Below are 18,981 nucleotides of genomic sequence, written 5' to 3'. Positions count from 1 at the left end.
AGCTCATTTTGAGAATTACACCTCAAAAATGGCTTTTGCCCAGCTTTTTCAAAGGTTAAAAAATCCAAAAAATCAAAAGTTTCCCGTTTGTGTGGAAATTTTTGAAATTCACACGAATCGCTGTATTTTGTGCAAAACTAACCCCCCAAATCCAAATTTTACCATTTCCAGTCATTCTGGAGCCTCCAGCGCGATTTTTCAATTTTTCCAGAATTTTGAATTTGCTCCAGAAGGCGTGAATATGAGTTTGGGCAGCTAAAAATCGAGTTGTATATTATACTCGACCTGTTTAACGAGTTTTTCTATATTTGAGCCAATTTTGAGAATGACACCTCAAAAATGGCTTTTTGGCCAGATTTTTTCAAAATTAAAAAATCAAAAGTTTCCCGTTTGCGTGGAAATTTTTGAAATTCACGCGAATCGCTGTATTTTGTGCAAAACTAACCCCCCAAATCCAAATTTCACCATTTCCATGTCATTCTGGAGCCTCCAGCGCGATTTTTCAATTTTTCCAGAATTTTGAATCTGCTCCAGAAGGCGTGAATATGAAGTTGGGCAGCTAAAAATCGAGTTGTGTATTATACTCGACCTGTTTAACGAGTTTTTCTATATTTGAGCCGCTTTGAGAATGACACCTCAAAAATGGCTTTTTGACCAGATTTTTTCAAAATTAAAAAATCAAAAAAATCAAAAGATGGCCGTTTGAGAGGAATTTTTTGAAATTTGCGCGAATCGCTGTATTTTGTCCAAAACCAACCCCCCAAATCAAAATTTCATAATTTCCAGACATTCTGGAGCCTCCAGCGCGATTTTCAATTTCTCCAGAATTTTGAATTTGCTCCAGAACGCGTGAATATGCAGTTGGGCAGCAAAAAATCGAGTTGTATATTACACTCGACCTGTTTAACGAGTTTATCCACATTTGAGCCGATTTTGAGAGTGACACCTCAAGAGTGGTTTTTTGAGGTGTCACTCTCGCTCCAAAACTGCTGAAAATTGTAGAATTTGCGCTCTGGGGGTTAGTTCTTGAAGAAATACAGCGATTCGCGCAAATTTCAAAAAATTCCTCACAATCGGTCATCTTTTGATTTTTTGGATTTTGAAAAAATCTGGTCAAAAAACCACACTTGAGGTGTCACTCCCAAAATCGGCTCAAATGTAGATAAACTCGTTAAACAGGTCGACTATAATACACAACTCGATTTACAGCTGCCCAACTGCATATTCACGCCTTCTGGAGAAAATTCAAAATTCTGGAGAAATTGAAAAATCGCGCTGGAGTCTCCAGAATGGCTGGAAATGGTGAAATTTGGATTTGGGTAATTAATATTAGTTTTGGGACTTATTTTGGCCATTTTTATTGATCAAGTACGTACTTTTTAAAAAAGAGCATAAATCGCCAAAAACAGTCAATTTTGAATTTTCAAAAATTCGCCAAAAATCGAAAAATGAACTTGGGCAGCTGAAAATTTGGTTTGGAGGGTTTTAGACTATGCTCTTTCCAAAAATCGCGGTCCCGTTCAAATCGGAGCGTGACACCTCAAGAGGTTCCCTTGTCAGAAAATAAAACACTGCACATTCAGATATTCCAATTCGTTTATTATAGGTAGAGGTACATGAAAAACGCTCAACGAACACAACAGCATTTAATTTAATGTAGCACGATATGTTCCCAAGCTCACGTATTTCCTTTACAACGCTTTAGACCGAAATAAAAAAAAAATGCCAAAGAAAATGCACACAAAGGCCAATAAAAAAGCCATAATTACAATATTGAAAGTTGAAAGCAAAAAATTCGTCACTTGTGATACGATTAAAAAACACGTTTCAGTGATCAAGATGAAAATCTAAATCATGAAAATATTCAACTACAGAACGGAGTAATACACATTAAGCTAGGTACATTACAAAAGAAGAAAATAGGTACCACTTAACAATGTAACTGATGAAAATCAATTTTTTTTTCTTCTTAAACAAGATACATCATTAAATTTAAAAAATACTACTTAGTTATAAATCTGACTTTTTTTTAAACAACATAATACGTTCTTCTAACTAAAAATATCGTCTTTGTAAATTCATACCTAAACTAAAAGGTAACACAATAGTAACACAAAACAAAAAAAAAAAATGCCCTAAATAATGATGATATGAAAAACGCAATTTCAACTTATCAAGCGACAAATTATAATCCTTCACTTACACATTCTAAAATCGTTTTTTTTGGTCATTAAATAAAAATTTCTTATCACAGTTCTGCTTATCGAACATAGACGTAAGGATAAATACACCTAGATCTTTATTGTACGAGTAAAGGGAGGAAAAAAGAACAAAAAAGAAAACAAACAAGAGAGAGAAGAGATCCATCAGCACTGAGGATGTGCGCGTTGTGTGTAGCCGAAACTAATCCACAGTTCCATTTGTATTGTGCTTAGGCCTTTGTCTCAAATCATCCTGATGTGATTCAGCGTACGAATTTGACTGAACGTTACGAGCTGTAGGTACAACCAAATTCAAAAATGATTACAATGATTTGTCGAAATCTACTAAATGAAAAATGATCAATATTCAACTAATTCGATCTACAAACCAGCGATGGAAAAAAAACAATTATGAACTAAGAATGTGGTTTTTATGAGAACATGAATAAGGATGACAATTAGAACAAAATAATATGAAAAATCAGATCTTGAAAAAACGAAAAAAGAACGAAATAGATCCAAGTGCTAGAAACACGAGAAAAATCAGTGAAAAAAAAGAATGAGATCAAGAACGAAATCATTTATAAAATTTGTTTTTTGAATTTATTCTCAGCCTAATTTTGCAGGCCATGAAATAGTTCTTTTTAGATTTTTCAAGTTTTATTTTCCAATTTGCAACAAATTCATCATGATGCTACTTTCACTGGGTAATTGCATATCAATTCGACTAGGGCTTCGTAGCCATATCAATCGATTTTGCTCAATTTTTTTTTTCAAGAACATTCACCCGTTCAACAGCTAAGAAAACCGTTATTTATTTGCTCACCGCCCCTGCCCCCATCGAGGAAAAAGTGGAGGGGTTTTATGGTTTATTTTTTCAATTTCTCGTAACATTTACTCGACTTTATGGTCTTTCTCAGCAATTCAACTGGACACATTTTTGTACAAGTCGAAATTTTCAGTGGCTTATTTTGATAGATCGCATAATTATAATACCAGTAAAAATTCACTCAATTTTGGGGACGAAATTCTTCAAAAATGCTTAAAAATTATTTTCATCGAAACGTTCAAAATTCTCGCAAAATTTCAAGCTATTTTGATCCATGGCAAAAATCTTGAAAATTTCGATTCAATTCTGAGCCGATTTTTTTTAGAAGTGCTCAAAAATATTTTTATCGTGTCATTTGAAATCGCTGCAAAATTCTAAGCCATTTTGATAGGTCACATGACACTGTTTCGAAAATCCCTAGAATCGTGACATGGACTCAATTCTGATTTTCGCCCTCAAAATTCTTCAGAAATGCTTTAATTAAATTAATTTTATTAAGTAGGTATAATTTTTTTTATTGTACGCCCAGTGTTGGAAAAAAAACGGTTTTTTTTAAAAAAGACAAAACAAACGGTTTTTTTTTGTTTAAAACGTTTTTTTTGTTTAAAACAGAGTTTTAAACTGCCGGATTCTCATGTGTTTTAAACGTGTTTTAAACATGATTTAAACGTGTTTTAAACACGTTTTTAACACAAATTCATTTGTTTTGGATTCAGTTTTTCAAATATACGTCATCCAGTCATCAACTGTTAAGATGCAACGTCGTAAAATAGCTATAAGGCTCCAGAAATATTAAAAAATTGAAATCAAAACACAAAATTTGCCTTCAAAAAAAAGTATAGGAAGAAAAATGAAAATCTAAAAATTCAATTCCTTCAATTGAAGGGTTCCTTTCCAAGTCGGCCTAAGTCCATTTTTATCATTTTTGAGTTAGCAGCGCCATCTGCTGGTACAGGTCGGTTAACACCTTTATCACCTTGTCCCAACACCTGGCGTTACTTTTTTCGCTCAGGAGCGGTGTTTTGCCGGCTCGAAAAAACAGCTGATTATTCCAAAGTGGCCTAAATCATACATTTTTTAAGAATTTGTATACAAGTGCGGTTGTGTCGGTTTTTTTTTCAAGTTTTTCAACGATTTTCGAGAGACGAAATTTGAAGGTGCTTCGAATGAAATTGTTTCAGAAATGTACTAAATTAATGATTCGTGAATTTTTTTTTGAAGAAACGCGTTTTTCAGCTCTTTTTCGAAATTTTTAACATCAGATAATTCCAAATGGGCCTAAGTCCACTTTTTCTGACTGTTTGACGCGCTCTGGAGCTGAAAATACGCAAAATTAAAAAAATACCAATACGGTACTTTAAAACAGAAAGATCAAGCTTCACAACCATATAATCACATCATTTATTATTGAAGCGGAAGGGCGAGAAAAACACTTATTTGTGTTTTTCTCGAAACGAAAAAAATGGACTTAGGCCGACTTGGAAAGGAACCCTTCAATTTCACTACTTTTTCAACGAAAAATTGAAAAAAAAACGTGTTTTTTTTAGGAAATTGGAGTTGAAAAAAAAACTTGTTTAAAACAAAAAAAACCATTTTAAACAGAATTTTGTTTTAAACATGGTCCGTTTTTTTCTCGACGTTTAAAACACTGTTTTAAACGTTTTAAACACACGGCACCGTTTTAAACTGACAACACTGTGTACGCCTTGAAAATTTCCAGCCCATGCATAGGGTGTCGACAAATTGAAAAACCGGTTTGGTCAAAAAATTCAAACTGGTTTTTATTGGCACAATGTATTCTACACAATAAGGCGACAAAAACGTGATATGAATTTTTTGAAACCGGTTCATTAATTTGTAACCAGTTGACAAAAAATACCTAAAAATTGAAGATAGAGAAAAAAGCTTGAAACAAAAATTGTAGAGCGTGAAAAATTGAATCATTTTTGCTGATCGGATTTTGAAACCGGTTTATTAATTCGCAGCCAGTCATCAAAAATTACCCAAAAATTGTAGATAATGAAAAAAGTTTGAAACAAAAGTTGTGGTGCATGATAAATTACACAATTCTGTTCAATGACATTATGAAACCGGTTCATTGGTTTGCATTTAGCAACCAGTTTTTGACAATCATCTGAAAATTGGGATAGAGAAAAAAGTTTGGAACATAAGTCGTAGAGCGTGAAAAATTGAATCATTTTTGCTGATCGGATTTTGAAACCGGTTCATTAATTCGCAACCAGTTATCAAAAACCACCCAAAAATTGTAGATTGTGAAAATAGTTTGAAACAAAAGTTGTGGTGCATGAAAAATTACACAATTCTGTTCAATGACATTATGAAACCGGTTCATTGGTTTGCATTTAGCAACCAGTTTTTGACAATCACCTGAAAATTGGGATAGAGAAAAAAGTTTGGAACATAAGTTGTAGAGCGTGAAAAATTAAACCATTTTTGCTGATCAGATTTTGAAACCGGTTAATTAAATCGCAGCAAGCCATCAAAAGTTACCTGGTTGCAACTTGATTAGCCATTTTTAAAATCCGATCAGCAAAAATGGTTCGATTTTTCACGCTCTACAACTTTTGTTCCAAGCTTTTTTCTCTATCTTCAATTTTTAGGTGATTGTCAAAAACTGGTTGCTAAATGGAAACCAATGAACCGGTTTCAAAACGTGATTGAACAGAATTGTGTAATTTTTCATGCACCATAACTTTTGTTTCAATCTTTTTTCTCGATCTCCAATTTTTAGGTGATTTTTGATAACTGGTTGCAAATTAATGAACTGGTTTCAAAATCCGATCAGCAAAAATGGTTCAATTTTTTACGCTCCACAACTTTTGTTTCAAGCGTTTCCCTCTATTTCCAACTTTTAGGTGATTATCAAAAACTGGTTGCTAAATGAGAACCAATGAACCGGTTTCAAAATGTGATTAGATAGAATTATGTAATTTTTCACGCTCTACAACTTTCGTTCCAAGCTTTTTTCTCTATCTACAATTTTTGTGTATTTTTTATCAACTATGGTTGCAAATTAATGAACCGGTTTCAAAAAATTCATATCACGGTTTTGTCGCCTTAGTGTGTAGAATACATTGCGCCAATAAAAACCGGTTTGAATTTTTTGACCAAACCGGTTTTTTAATTTGCGGACACCCTGTGTATGGGCCGGAAATTTCCAAGGTCGCTTTTGAAAGCCCTTATTTCTCCCTACTCGACGCCGCTTCATTCATCTCTCTAGCTTTTTCCCCTTGGAAATAAAAGCCACCAGGCACTACTTTTGTGTCATACTGTATAATTTTATTTTTTTAATTTATTATAATTATTTTCAGTTAACAACTGATTTTCAATTTGAAGAAATTTTGATTTTTTAAAATTAATTACTTCATTAATTTTATTAATACATATTATTTTTTTATTCATATTTTTTAAAATTTTCACAAAATTGTTGAATATCATCATTACTTACCCAATTTAGAGCACAATTTTTGATTTTTTTTTAGAAATGTTCAAAAAAATTATCGTACTTGATATTTGAAATTTTCTATTCTTCAAGAACGCTCAAAAAATTTTTTTATTGAAATATTTAAAATTATATGTAGCAAAATTTCAAGCTATTTTGAGGAATTGCACATTTTTCCCTCAAAAATCTAGAGAATCACAACTCCATTTTAATTAGTTGAAAATAAAAAAGTACATACTTCAAAAATCCGTAAAATCATTTTGTCTACACCATTTCGGGCTCGAAATGAATTTTTGACCGAGCCCATTTGGAAATTAGGTGGTTTTAGGCTCTAATCCCTTCCAATCTAGCACTATGCCCCCTCTCCCCATACTCCTTAAAATCTGCAAATATTCACAAAGTCACGTGATACATTGAATAGTATGTTTTTGATATGCCCTTAATTTTTCGATTCGATTACGTCCGTGCCCAGTCCTATGTGCTACGAAAAAATTGCGAAATAGAAACAAAGCCCCCTCACTCTCTCTTCTAAAGGAGTTGAGGATAAAGTAATGTTTTAGTTGTTGTATGAGCAGACGACGACGTTCCAAGAAATTGACCAAAATCGAATAACACGACTTCGAAAATCGTATTTTTTCGGCCAAGTTGATACGGAATGATCATAGTACAGGTAAGCTGAAGGAAAAAAATCAAGAATAGCGGAAAACAACAAAAACGCGCATTGAAAACATGAAGAACGAAGAATAAAAATACCTACGCTAGAGAAAAAGCAGAACAATAAAACGAGAACGACAAGACCCCCTACATTCCCAATTGTTTTCTTTCAGCAGTTTTAAAAACAAATTCACTCTAACAGGTATTGCATAGCGATAATTTTCCACAAAAAATAATAAATTCGGTATTTTTTCAAGTTACGTAAGAACGATAAAGAGAAAGAAAGCTAGAATATGGAATCCAAAAATACACGTTTATCTATGCTCTATTGCTCTACACTAACAAGTAGCATGCATTCAAAAATAGTCAACTAACTAAAAATACGTTGAAAATGATAAAAAAAATTGCAATTTACAACTAAAAACGTCAAAATAAAAAATCGAGTGCAGTAATCTTACGTATAAGATAAAATGAAAACATTAACGTCAGTCGAGCAGAAACGTCGTTCGTATCTTTTCAATGAGGAATTTTTATTTTAGCAATCATGTCGTTTTACTACTTTGATTGCAACTAAAAAACAAGAACAAAACAAAGGACAGAACGAAGAATGCTTACTTTTATCAGTTGTTTGCTGTCTGCGTAACAGAGGCGACCGATCAGCCAATTTTTCACGCTGTAACAAATACAATATCATTAAATTTACTTGAACACATACAAAAGTAGTTAAAAATGACAAAAAAAAACCAAGAATTCATAAAAAAAAAGATTAACCAAAAATAAAAATTTCAACCACTCTCTACCTTAAAAAAAAAATCATTCAACATTATCTACATTTACACACAATGCAGACTTCAACTCAGTCTTTCATTTTCTACGACTCGTTTTAATTTTTGAGAAAAAAATCTAATCCTAATTCAAAAATATTTCACTATCAGAAGAAATTTCATCGATTTTTCCAACAAATCGATTTATGTTTTCAAACCCCTAAATACTTAATCATGCAATTCAACTCACTTGAAAATACCACTGCCACGCTTGAAATCCATAAACGCAAATTACAGAAGCCAACAGCATGAATAAAACCCATATTATTATATTGAAAGCCTGAGTACGTTCGAATAAAGCTTTTCCATTTTTAATACATAATAACGACTCTGTAAATATGACTGCTCCTAGAACCCAACACTGACTCCCCAACCTTTTACAATCCGGGTCGGTAACAAAGCTGTAGTACTGCCTGAAACAAAAATCGATAACAACAATAATAAATAAAAAAACACAACACATTCCGCATCGAAATTTAAAATTCTATTTTTATTTTCGACAATATCGTAAATTAACGATTATTAATGAGAAATGCGGATTTTATTTACACGAATATCCACTCTATCCAGTTTTAATTACTGACTTGATAATTTTTATAACCCGGTTCAAAAGATTTTATTGCTTTGTTTTGCAATCTGCATAAATGCAGACGGTAGGTGAACGAAGAATTCAAATTGTTTCTAAATGTAGAAACCAAATATCAAAATTACCATTGTAAACATTTTTTCATCTTTGAATAACCTTATTCAATATTTTTCACTATTATTTCGGCTCTTTAGAGACGTTTATAAATCAAAAAACTCATTTTACATGACACGAGAAATCAAAACAATCCGGTTTTACATTACAATTGTTTTTACCTTGCCGAAGGAGCGACCATGATACCGAAAAATGTCAGTCTACCAATGACTAGAGGATGCGATGGCGGCATTTCAAAAATATGCTTCAGGAAGAAAGTATTCAGCTCGGATATTTGCCAAAATATGACTAATTGGCAAACTGCGAAGAATCTCATGTACGTACACGTTGGATCGAGCCATCTAACATAGGTCCAACTAACAGGTGTAAATTGCAACACAGCTCGTTTCAATTTACCAGTCGTAGAATGAATATCCCTGAAAAGAAAAAAGTAAAAATTTAACGCCGAGCGTTGCAATTTATAAAACGCAGTTGAAAGCAAACCGCGCAACATACGTCAAGACACATGCGTAATTTAAACAGTACGTCAATTCGCTTGTTAAATTACGCAATCGTTTATCGACAAAATAGCGACGACGTATGTTTTCATCGCAAATTTTTCGTATATCCAACAATAGACATTTCACGAACGAAATTTACCTGATGCTAACCCATTTGTATTCTCTCATTTCCATAATCTTGCAAATTTTCAATCCTACCCAGATTCCAATGCCGTTACAAAGTAAGATATCCAAGATCAAGATATCCCACCAGCATTCTACGAAGTTTGGTAATAAATGGGCGAAAGCGATCTGCAAAAAACATAAATGTTAATCTCGAAACGTGAATTTTTCAACTAAATTCTATAAAACGAACCTCTGTCACTTCCCACATGACGCTCATAGCCCATAGAATACCGCAATGGCGAACCAATACTGCTTTAAAGGCCCATCCGACAAAATGCCCGACAGCAAATACATCCAGATGAGACCAAACTTTTTCGACTGTTATGTCTGAGCAATTAACTCCATATTCCTGCAAAACGTAAGGTAATTCAAGTTCTAGAAGGTTGAATATGGAGAAAAGAAGTGTAAATACTGACCTTATCCATATCTATGTGGAAATCTTTGAGCTTCGGATCGAGCCATAAAATTATTTTACGGGCTGTACCGTAATCTTGGAACAGTAGGAATAATAACGCCAATAAATAAAAAATACTTAATCCGAATACCATTCGCCATACTGCAGGATGCGGTCTGATAAATGGTCCGTTAGGGAATGATAGAACTGATACGATGAGTAAGAAGAATATGATACATAGTAATCCATGCCAAATGTTACTATCGACATCGGATTCATCTCTGAAAACAATAATGAAAAATACAATATGACATTCGAGTTGATAATTTTACAGGTCGTATGAGTAAGAGCATCGAAATAATATCTCGTTACATTCGAAAAAAATGATCAAAAATTGTGATAAAACATGACGAACACGACGATAGATTCGTGTCTATGTTACCTGCTGTTGAGCTTCATTCGCAAGAACCAAGCTACGTAAAAATTGACGAGTTATACCGCTGTTCACATGTTTTAGCACATTTACACAGTAAAACGAACTCACCTGAGGAATGAAAAACAAATAACGCTGACAATAGAGACAGCTAATAGAGCGATACTATGTGACTGGTAGAATGCAGGTAGGGAAATATCATCTACGGCACATTCGTTTATCACTTTGAATTTATCCCCAGAAGAGGGCTGTGGTTTTGCTGATGGTTCCATGACTTCGTTCTCGTTAGCAGCTTGGAATTCATCTCCAGAAGCAGGCTCAGGGTTATCTGATACTTCCATGATGAAATGTGCTCTCTATCTTACAACTGCATAGTACGTAAAAACCGAACAAACACTAGCCGAAACGATAGGAATCAAGAGCCTAAGCAATACGATAGGTCGATAGAATCGTTTAAACTTTACGTGCGAAATTAAAGCACAACGAGTCACTAAGCACGACTTTTTTTAATCAGGCGGTTTCACGGAGCGAGACTAGAATAAAATCGTGTTCGAAGGACAAACCATAAACCATTAGCACGTTCTTTATCACAATCCATAGGCGATAAAATTTTAAAAAACTGGTGAGGGTTTAAAGTATCAATCATTTTTTAAAGCATTTTGATTGGCCGTAGTTCTGACGTCATCGAAGTTCGGCCAATCAGAGGCGAGAACATGTTGGTAACACTGTTTTTTCACCTGCCCGCGTTTGAAATCCAATAAAAAACACGTGCTTGAAAATTTTATTGATAATAAAAATCGAAATTTGAATTTTTATGTCGTAAGAGTAATTTTTGTAGTTTTTCTTTAATTTGATACCGGTTAAGGATCGAAAACAAGAATATTAATTGGTCTTCCTCTTACTCGTACGATGTTCTAAACAATCAACAACAATGAGCGTTATTTTCAACAGAATATTCATTCATGCGGGTAAAGCTTTAGCTTATCAGTCGATGAGAAGCCGTTCAATTTTACCCAAACTCAATGGAAACTTCATCGCGCAATCAACGCTGGTTTCTGTAAATTCGAACAGCTCAGATTCATATTCGAATGATGATTCGATGCTAGACGATGTATTTCACCCGCAACAAAATTCTCCGTTGTCAGTTCTCGAAGAGGTAGAACCCGACAAATTGCCAGATTTGTCTCACATCGCTCCCGAGCTAAGACCAAGTTTCAACTTTGCGTATTTCGCTAATAAAAGCGAAGTTATTCAACAACTGATCGACTTGGGTGTAGATTTTCACAAAATAGAATCAAGGAAAAAAATACCCACGTTTCTATTGCAATTGGATTTCGAGAAAGATGTTAAACCTTATATTTCGTAAGTTCGCATCACTATTTGCGAATATTTATCAGTATAGGATTGTATCATTTGACGTTTTCTTTGCAGGTTTCTTTTTCAAAATGGAGTACCTGCTGATCAACTTGGACGAGTGTTTACAAAAAATCCATTCTTGTTGGAAGAAAGTTTAGACGATTTGGAAGTACGAATAAATTATTTCAAATCGAAGAAATTCACACCGGAGATGATAACACGTCTTATTACAACGAATCCCAGATGGCTTAGTCATACGTAAGAGATAGGGTTTTATTTCCATTCGTTTATGTGCATAGTCTTTTCTTTCAGACATTTCTTACTTATTTCGGTTAAATGTTCACAGAACGCAACAAATAGACACGTTATTGGGCAATTTTCAAAAAGAACTTTGGTTAACAGGAGATGAAATTCGTGCTGTTGTGTGTAGATGTCCTGATTTGATACATCTTCGTAAAGAAAAATTAACGGTGAGTATTTTTTCTTTTACATAAATGATCCTTTCACTCACAGTTCGTACGTTGGAGTAACATTGCGTTTATTATTTTTTTTCAGGATTGTTTATTTTTCTTCAAAGATGTAATAGGATTTGATGGGAAACAAACCAAAGAATTATTTTTAAAGGCCCCTTATATTTGGACACTAAGTAAGTAGAGTGCTGCTATAAATATCCTAGACGTAATATTTTTATGTATCGTTAACTTTGCATTACCTACTTTTTTTTAGAACGAGCAATCGTCCACGAACGAATGGACATCATGTTGATAGATATGAAAGTACCCCTTTCCGCTATTGTTGCCCAACCTTCTGGATTACAATGCAGAGGATTTAGACTGAAACAGAGACATTTATTCTTGGAAAAGTTGGGCAAAGCTCAGTACGACCCTACTAAACCTGGTTATGTTTCAATTAACGACATAAGTATTGGAAATGATGCCACTTTTTGCGATAAAGTAGCCAAAACCTCAGTTCACACTTTCAATTTGTTCTTAAAAACTTTGTAATGTACCATTTTATTGTCACCTAACTATAAGTTAAATTATTTTTGTTATTTTAATAAAGAATTTCTTTACGAACATATAATTTTACATTGGTTTGCTCGAATGGTAGCAAAAAGTTCATCGGTTTCGGTTCTCGAATTACAATACCTTCAAAGACCAATACATTTCACTGTACAGTACAGTACAGAAAATAATTTAAATAATTCACAACAATTTTAATAAATAACTACATACTACAAACATGTACTAATCCTCGTTTTTTTGTGCGTGAACAGAATAAGAGAACAAAACTGCCGAGACAGTAGGTAAATTGAGACATTTTCATAACGAAAACCATTTTCGAAAATTACACAAAATGAGAGTACCATGTTGCAACTTGCAAACACGAATTATTTGCATTGAATTCTTAATGAAAAAAATTGTATATAATTACATATGAAGATTAGTAAATCTCATTTTTTAAACTTCTACAATTAAACTTTCTCAAAAATGAATACAATATTATACATTAAATTATAGGAGATCTGAGATCTGAACTGAATACACATTAAAATGTGTAATGCATTTTATCTATAAAAAAAAAAAAATCACAAAATCCAAAATAAACGCATTTTTAAACGAGATCGAAACATTGCATCGATCCTTTAAATGATAAATATTGAACAAAATAGTAGTATGACTGCGCTACAGCATCCATAAGCATGCTATATACATAATAATTCATGATTATACTTAGTTCGACCAAAAATACTGTAAAATTAGTAAATGCATAGTAAAGAGAACATAGTGCGAGACCCGTGGTATATCTTGAATAATCAACTTTGCTTGCCAATTTCCAATTTTTGCACATATTTTACCGTTTTATGAACGAACGAATCGACTAGTAAGGCAGCGATGTAAACTCCACTGACGTAACTCAAAATTGTCATGATGAGATGACTCAGCGACCTTTAAAAATAGATATATTTTATGAATGAAAATTTTGTCATTCATCATCTATACAAAAATAAGATCGATAGCAATAATTACTTTCGTTGTTCCACTCTCTTGACCATCAACGGAGACAATTCGTAGCTGAAAAATATTCCAGGCATACCGGAATCCCCTTCGGTAATTGACAAATGCTGAAAACAGAGAGCCAGGTTTAGTTTTCGATCGTCAATTGTACTTCTCAGGATACTAAATGTGCGGTACAATTACTTTTTCGAATTTCGTAACTGAAAATTGGTTCGTGTAGAAGAAATATCCATCCATTCTCTCTATCACAGTTGGAATCAACTTGATGTAGTAATTAAACATCATCGCACCTGAAAATCAACCAATAAGAAAATTACTTTATTAAGATGACATGAAAAATAAAAAACAGGATACTTCTAAAATAGCCGAGAGATAAACCGAGAAACATTTCTTTGTAGTAAAATTGCAAAAATAAAAAAAGTGTGAAAAACAACAACACGCATTCACTTAATAACGATGTTTTATTTGAAAAAATATTTCAACATAATATTCACAGGAAAATCAAGTATCCTAAGGAACTTTTTCTAACAATACAACTACAAAACTTGAAAAATCGAAATACTGATGAAATTGAAAATTCTATCACAAAAATACGACTTAATTTCAACAAAATATCGAAATTAATTGGGTATACGAACGTGATCAATTATCATCAAAAGTGTAAAATAAGTACAAACTCTTAAACGAATACAAAAAACAAGGCTTAAAGTATTACACAGGAAATTGCAGCAAATGAAATTGTAAACAGGCTATACGCTGTAAATTTATAAATTACCCGTATTTTCAGAGCTGATTTTCAGCCATATGCATCTCTAATTTCTCATAAAATCCTTTCACGATATCATACGAATCACTGCCATCAGGTATAAGAGCAATGTGATTTAAAATCAGGTCGTTTAAATTTGTGAGCATATTTCGAGCAGTTTGATTGTCGGGTGAATTCGATGACACTGATTCGAGAATATGATCGATTCGATCTTTGACTCCGGTAACGACAGAAATACCATTCTCGAGCCAGTCTGGCTCTTCTTTGCTCATATTCTGAATACCCTTCAAGATGATATCTGATGTAATCTTTTGATTCGGTATCGCATCCGCTGAGCTTTCTAAAATGCAAAATGGAACGTGTCATTTGTGAAGAAGAATAGAAATATTATCAATGACGACTCGCTATTACCAAAAAATGTGTTAATTTTTTCAAATATATGACGCCACGACACTAGAAAATTGAGATTGAAACTTCTTAAAGATGAGCCAACAACAGATTCGGGAGGATAGGTAATCAGGCACCTTCGCATCGCACGAAGAATATTTTCCAGACACGTAATAATTTTATGGAATCTACTGATTAAGGTGAAATTTGAGATGTCGAAAGCAGACAATTCAGTAGCTTCGGGGGACTCATCCGATTCAAATTCCTGAAATAGAAATAGTCGAGAAATGTCTATGATTTAAACATCTTGTTCGTCTAGGTGGCATACCATTTCGATTTCATTATCATCGTCGCTGTCGACATCAATATGAAGAACGTGGTTTTGTGAAGCGAACTCTGGGTCTTCGTAAACATCTTGATTAATATTAGGTTCGTAATCTTGACCAGGCATATCGAATTGAATTCGTGTATTTGTATATCTTCTTTCGAAAAAGATGCTGAACCTTGAGAATGAACGAGAACGAAATTAGACAAAATATTTCAGCACTACTTTAACTCGAGCGAAGCTATCTATTTCTAAATATCGCTACTTACCGGAGGAAACTCAGAAGCAATCGGATCAGTAACCAAGACACAGCGATTCTTAAAAAGCACTCAAAATATCAATAAATGAAGGCTTCAAAAGACTTCATTATTCGAAATCATCCACAAATTACTTTTGTTTTATGATTATTCACGATTTCACGTGTTTATCAGCTGGTTTTGCATAAACCGGGAATTTCGCAAGGAAATTTCGTATTTTTAGTTCGCATTATCCCCTCCACCTAATTCATAGAAAATTTCCACCAATCATCAGTTTCGGTGCTTTTACGGGCATTTTACGGTAAGTACATCATACTAATTTCTTTTGTTTCTCGTTTAAAATTTATTAGTTTGAATTAAATTTTTGTCTCATGATTTAAACTATCCTAGAAAACATGACAAAACTAATTTTGTCAAGAAATTAAGGATCCTTTTGATAAAAATGAAAGGATAATGATAATGAAATAATAAATCCAAAGGTAATTACATTGGTAATTTCAAATTTTGAACAAGTAGCAGCACTGCATCAAACAAAAATAAATTTAATTTTTGTAATTGTGTAACACTGATGTTCAAGTTCGTAAAAGATAACAGAGGCGAAGGCAAAATAGCAAAGTGAGCAAAGAAATAATTCGAAGATTTTTGCTGATAAAATAATTTGTAAAAAGTTAACATATAACATAGTAAATTAAATCCACTGCCTAAATCAATTCTGTAAGTATGTAATTTTCTCCTAGTGGATCTCACATTTGTATTCTGTCATGTGAATCTCTCACATGACAGGATACAAATGTTAATCATGTGTTCCTCTTTCATCATGTCAGATTTCTGTCACTTGAAAGATTACACACTCCTCGTTTCTAATTTCGGATAGTTTATGAATGAATAATGCTTACGCTAATATAATATTTCAATGTACTTTCTAGATAACAATGCCACAAGTAGACGTTCAAAGATATGATCTACAAAATGCATCATGCAATCAAAGAATAAAAGCCGGAGCAATGTTAGGATTCGTTGTTGGGATTACGATCGGAGGATTCTTCGGTGGCGCAGCCATATTTAGGTACAGTAATCGTTTTCCGCGTACATTCGCTAAATTTTCTACGAAAAAAGCTAAATTTTCAAATTTCATTTTGACTTTTTCAGACATGGAATTCGCGGTCGCGAAGCAGTTCGCCAAGTAGGAAAGAATATGTTCAATGCTGGTGTTTCATTTGGTATATTCATGTCGATAGGAACTGCTCTTCGTTGTTAGTATAAATTGTAAAATAATAGTTACGCTAATTTTAGATTTATTTTTGTGGATCTTTCATGTTTTATATACATCTATTTCTGGCATTTACTTGTACGATTGGTAAAGCAGTTTGCGAATAATATTCTATCAAGTTTTCGTGTTTGTTTCAATAATATTCTAGTGTTATCTAATTTCACACTCATGGGTAACTAATGATGAGTGAGTAAGGAAGTGGTATATTTCGGTGTTTATATTTTCACCGAGTCCGGTCACGATGAATCTCAGCGTATAGAATCGATTTCTTAGTGTTATAACAGAAATGTGATCCAACTTTCATTTATCATTCATCAAATGAATTTATAATTCAGTGAAAATGGGCTATACCACGCTTGTTTTTATGTCAACAAATCATAACTAATTATTCGCAGGTCATGCTGCTGACAGATAATTAACAATTTCCATTGTTCTTCAAATTCAGTCTAGGCAATCCGAGTTCAATACTCGTACATGCCTTCGTAATATGGCATACAGGTAAATAGATACACTTACCTTCCTTCGCTAATCCGGTATGACCATCCAAAGGGGTAACTTGTATGGTGCCATCTGTTTTGGTTATTTTTTTGCCGAAAGATAAATGTCTGATGTGATGAGTTGTATTGAACATATGCGATGCATAAGGTTGAACGTCGTGAACTGAAGCAATAAAATATTTTACTATAGAAAACAGCATATTAAAAGCAACTAGGCGATGAAAAAAATTTACCATGTATATGACTGATGGAGAAACTTTGACCGGGAGCTATATGGAAACTGCCTCCTACCTACAAAATTGATTCACATCAAAATTACCTACCGTACATTATCGGACTAAAAATCACATAAAAATGCAACGTTACCCTGTTCACTTCCATAGTTCCATATAATTGACATCCTTCTTTGAATATAGTGGTATTGGAGCTGAGTTCAGGTTTACACTGAGTAAACTGGTCCGGTTTAAAGATCCATTTTTTCTTCCTGTATGCTTCTTTTACCTCCATACAAGTATTACAACATCTGAAAATGTTAAAACATTAGTACATTAATACGCCAATAAGGATTAACGTAAACGGAATACAAAATAGACTATCTTACTGGCCCTCTTCTCCGGCACCATAGCAACTTCCACATTCAGTTGAATTCTACAGAAAAAATTTGATTTTAGTATTTCATAACCACGATAGCCTACAACTTTATTTTTAGTAGAAGAATCACCTGTGCACTAGATATTGCTGGGGTTGTTTTATTCACAGGCTTTAAACCTAAGAGGAAAAAAAAGAATAATTAGGTGTATAGGTATTTCGTTCGTTTACGAAATAAGTAGATACACAGATTATGTCTGTAGGAGAGAAATAGATCTTACTTTCTTTTTGAGGAGGTTCGATGGGAACACCATTTAAATCCAATCTGCGCTTATAAATATTATAGTCAATGTGTAAGTGCTGATCACCGGAAGTATCAACCGCATCTAGGGCTAAATCTGTACACAGTTTCACGTTTTAATAAGCTGTGTTCATTACACAAATTTCCAAACATGATACATGGACTTACATTCGCATGAAATAGACGACACCACGATATCCAAATTGATTTGTAATTTCGAGACACCGGAAACATCCACAAATATCTCTTCATTCCAGGCCGGCTGGAGGTAATCAACGAATTCCCAAAACGTCAAATACAGAATGGTTATCCAACATAATATGGTAACTAAATAACACGTCAGTTTTAATCAAGTGAAGTGGTCATAAATTATATGTACATTGAAAAGTAAAAAAAAACTGTACTGTACCTAGACCACCATAGAGGGTTTTTTCCTGGAAATCCTCCAAAGGCTTGGTGAAAACATCCAGTGATTTAAATTTATTGATGAAACTGATGACGTTCCGTTCAATCATCATCGATTTTTAGAATTAAAGTCAACTTTACACCGAGAAATAATCTGCATTAATGGAGTAGTTTCGTGTACGGAACCTTGCAGACGTCAAAATTCATGGGTTACTTTTAATTGTCATAATTTTCTTGCAGTAATTTATGGAGCTTTAGCGGTATACTCAATTTTTCAGTACGTAATATTTCGCTACGAAGTTTTGGTAGGGTTTTGTTCACTGTTATCATATCAATTAAAAAAAAAAAAAAAAAAAACACAATCATCAGGGTTGTATTTGAGAAAAACAAAAATGTTTTACCTATTTTTGCAAATTAATTATTCATTAATTAATTTTTCAAAAAATCTATAAGAAAATGAAATGAACGCCTTCGTATTTTATTCATCTTAAAAAATCTGAGGTATTTATACATCAAGAAAAAAAATACGAACTGCCGGAAACAGTTACGTCGTCTTCTTCTACTTTTCATATCCACAATCTACATGACCGCATGAGATTTTTTCCGAAAAAATTAAATGTAAAAATGAGTTTGGATAAGTACTACTTC

At 33.3% G+C, this 18,981-nt stretch overlaps 4 protein-coding genes across 4 annotated transcripts; 1 reads left to right on the top strand and 3 right to left on the bottom strand.

Annotated features, from left to right (window-relative positions):
* Positions 1 to 1,578: 1,578 nt before the first annotated feature.
* l(3)77CDf (phosphatidylserine synthase 1 homolog l(3)77CDf) lies at positions 1,579 to 10,761 on the bottom strand. Its single transcript, XM_065370774.1, has 8 exons — positions 10,275 to 10,761; positions 9,753 to 10,011; positions 9,527 to 9,685; positions 9,311 to 9,462; positions 8,833 to 9,087; positions 8,162 to 8,384; positions 7,763 to 7,820; positions 1,579 to 2,495 (listed from the first exon to the last, which is right to left on the bottom strand). The coding sequence occupies exons 1-8, from the start codon at positions 10,502 to 10,504 to the stop codon at positions 2,404 to 2,406; spliced, it is 1,428 nt and encodes a 475-aa protein (XP_065226846.1). The 5' UTR covers positions 10,505 to 10,761; the 3' UTR covers positions 1,579 to 2,403.
* Positions 10,762 to 10,944: 183 nt separating this feature from the next.
* mTerf3 (mitochondrial transcription termination factor 3) lies at positions 10,945 to 12,602 on the top strand. Its single transcript, XM_065370776.1, has 5 exons — positions 10,945 to 11,525; positions 11,595 to 11,777; positions 11,866 to 11,989; positions 12,075 to 12,165; positions 12,246 to 12,602. Exons 1-5 carry the CDS (start codon positions 11,095 to 11,097, stop codon positions 12,521 to 12,523), a joined length of 1,107 nt encoding a protein of 368 aa, XP_065226848.1. The 5' UTR covers positions 10,945 to 11,094; the 3' UTR covers positions 12,524 to 12,602.
* Positions 12,603 to 12,720: 118 nt separating this feature from the next.
* LOC135850065 (endoplasmic reticulum-Golgi intermediate compartment protein 3) lies at positions 12,721 to 18,664 on the bottom strand. Its single transcript, XM_065370775.1, has 11 exons — positions 18,338 to 18,664; positions 18,097 to 18,255; positions 17,909 to 18,025; positions 17,761 to 17,807; positions 17,641 to 17,687; positions 17,406 to 17,562; positions 17,273 to 17,330; positions 17,059 to 17,202; positions 13,721 to 13,827; positions 13,550 to 13,644; positions 12,721 to 13,468 (listed from the first exon to the last, which is right to left on the bottom strand). Exons 1-11 carry the CDS (start codon positions 18,444 to 18,446, stop codon positions 13,336 to 13,338), a joined length of 1,173 nt encoding a protein of 390 aa, XP_065226847.1. The 5' UTR covers positions 18,447 to 18,664; the 3' UTR covers positions 12,721 to 13,335.
* LOC135850067 (uncharacterized) lies at positions 13,980 to 15,716 on the bottom strand. The gene is made up of 4 exons (XM_065370778.1): positions 15,285 to 15,716; positions 15,019 to 15,193; positions 14,715 to 14,955; positions 13,980 to 14,643 (listed from the first exon to the last, which is right to left on the bottom strand). Exons 2-4 carry the CDS (start codon positions 15,139 to 15,141, stop codon positions 14,321 to 14,323), a joined length of 687 nt encoding a protein of 228 aa, XP_065226850.1. The 5' UTR covers positions 15,142 to 15,193; positions 15,285 to 15,716; the 3' UTR covers positions 13,980 to 14,320.
* Positions 18,665 to 18,981: the final 317 nt, after the last annotated feature.

Source organism: Planococcus citri, chromosome 1 (genome assembly GCF_950023065.1).
Source record: "Planococcus citri chromosome 1, ihPlaCitr1.1, whole genome shotgun sequence".
NCBI classification, from domain to species: domain Eukaryota; kingdom Metazoa; phylum Arthropoda; class Insecta; order Hemiptera; family Pseudococcidae; genus Planococcus; species Planococcus citri.
The sequence above is the reverse complement of the archived record's forward strand: the minus strand, read 5'-3'. Positions and strand labels throughout refer to the sequence as shown.

What these genes read in the sequence shown, in the direction of transcription:
- mTerf3 (XM_065370776.1), top strand. Translation starts at nt 11,095, where the DNA reads ATGAGCGTTATTTTCAACAGAATATTCATTCATGCGGGTAAAGCTTTA. An exon ending in TTCGTAAAGAAAAATTAACG is followed by an intron (nt 11,990 to 12,074) that starts GTGAGTATTTTT and finishes ATTTTTTTTCAG; the next exon opens with GATTGTTTATTTTTCTTCAA. An exon ending in CCCTTATATTTGGACACTAA is followed by an intron (nt 12,166 to 12,245) that starts GTAAGTAGAGTG and finishes ACTTTTTTTTAG; the next exon opens with AACGAGCAATCGTCCACGAA.
- LOC135850067 (XM_065370778.1), bottom strand. Translation starts at nt 15,141, where the DNA reads ATGCCTGGTCAAGATTACGAACCTAATATTAATCAAGATGTTTACGAA. An exon ending in ATGATAATGAAATCGAAATG is followed by an intron (nt 14,956 to 15,018) that starts GTATGCCACCTA and finishes TTTCTATTTCAG; the next exon opens with GAATTTGAATCGGATGAGTC. An exon ending in AAAAATTAACACATTTTTTG is followed by an intron (nt 14,644 to 14,714) that starts GTAATAGCGAGT and finishes TTTGCATTTTAG; the next exon opens with AAAGCTCAGCGGATGCGATA.
- LOC135850065 (XM_065370775.1), bottom strand. Translation starts at nt 18,446, where the DNA reads ATGATGATTGAACGGAACGTCATCAGTTTCATCAATAAATTTAAATCA. An exon ending in CGAACCTCCTCAAAAAGAAA is followed by an intron (nt 17,808 to 17,908) that starts GTAAGATCTATT and finishes TTTTCCTCTTAG; the next exon opens with GTTTAAAGCCTGTGAATAAA. An exon ending in CAGTTACGAAATTCGAAAAA is followed by an intron (nt 13,645 to 13,720) that starts GTAATTGTACCG and finishes CTCTGTTTTCAG; the next exon opens with CATTTGTCAATTACCGAAGG.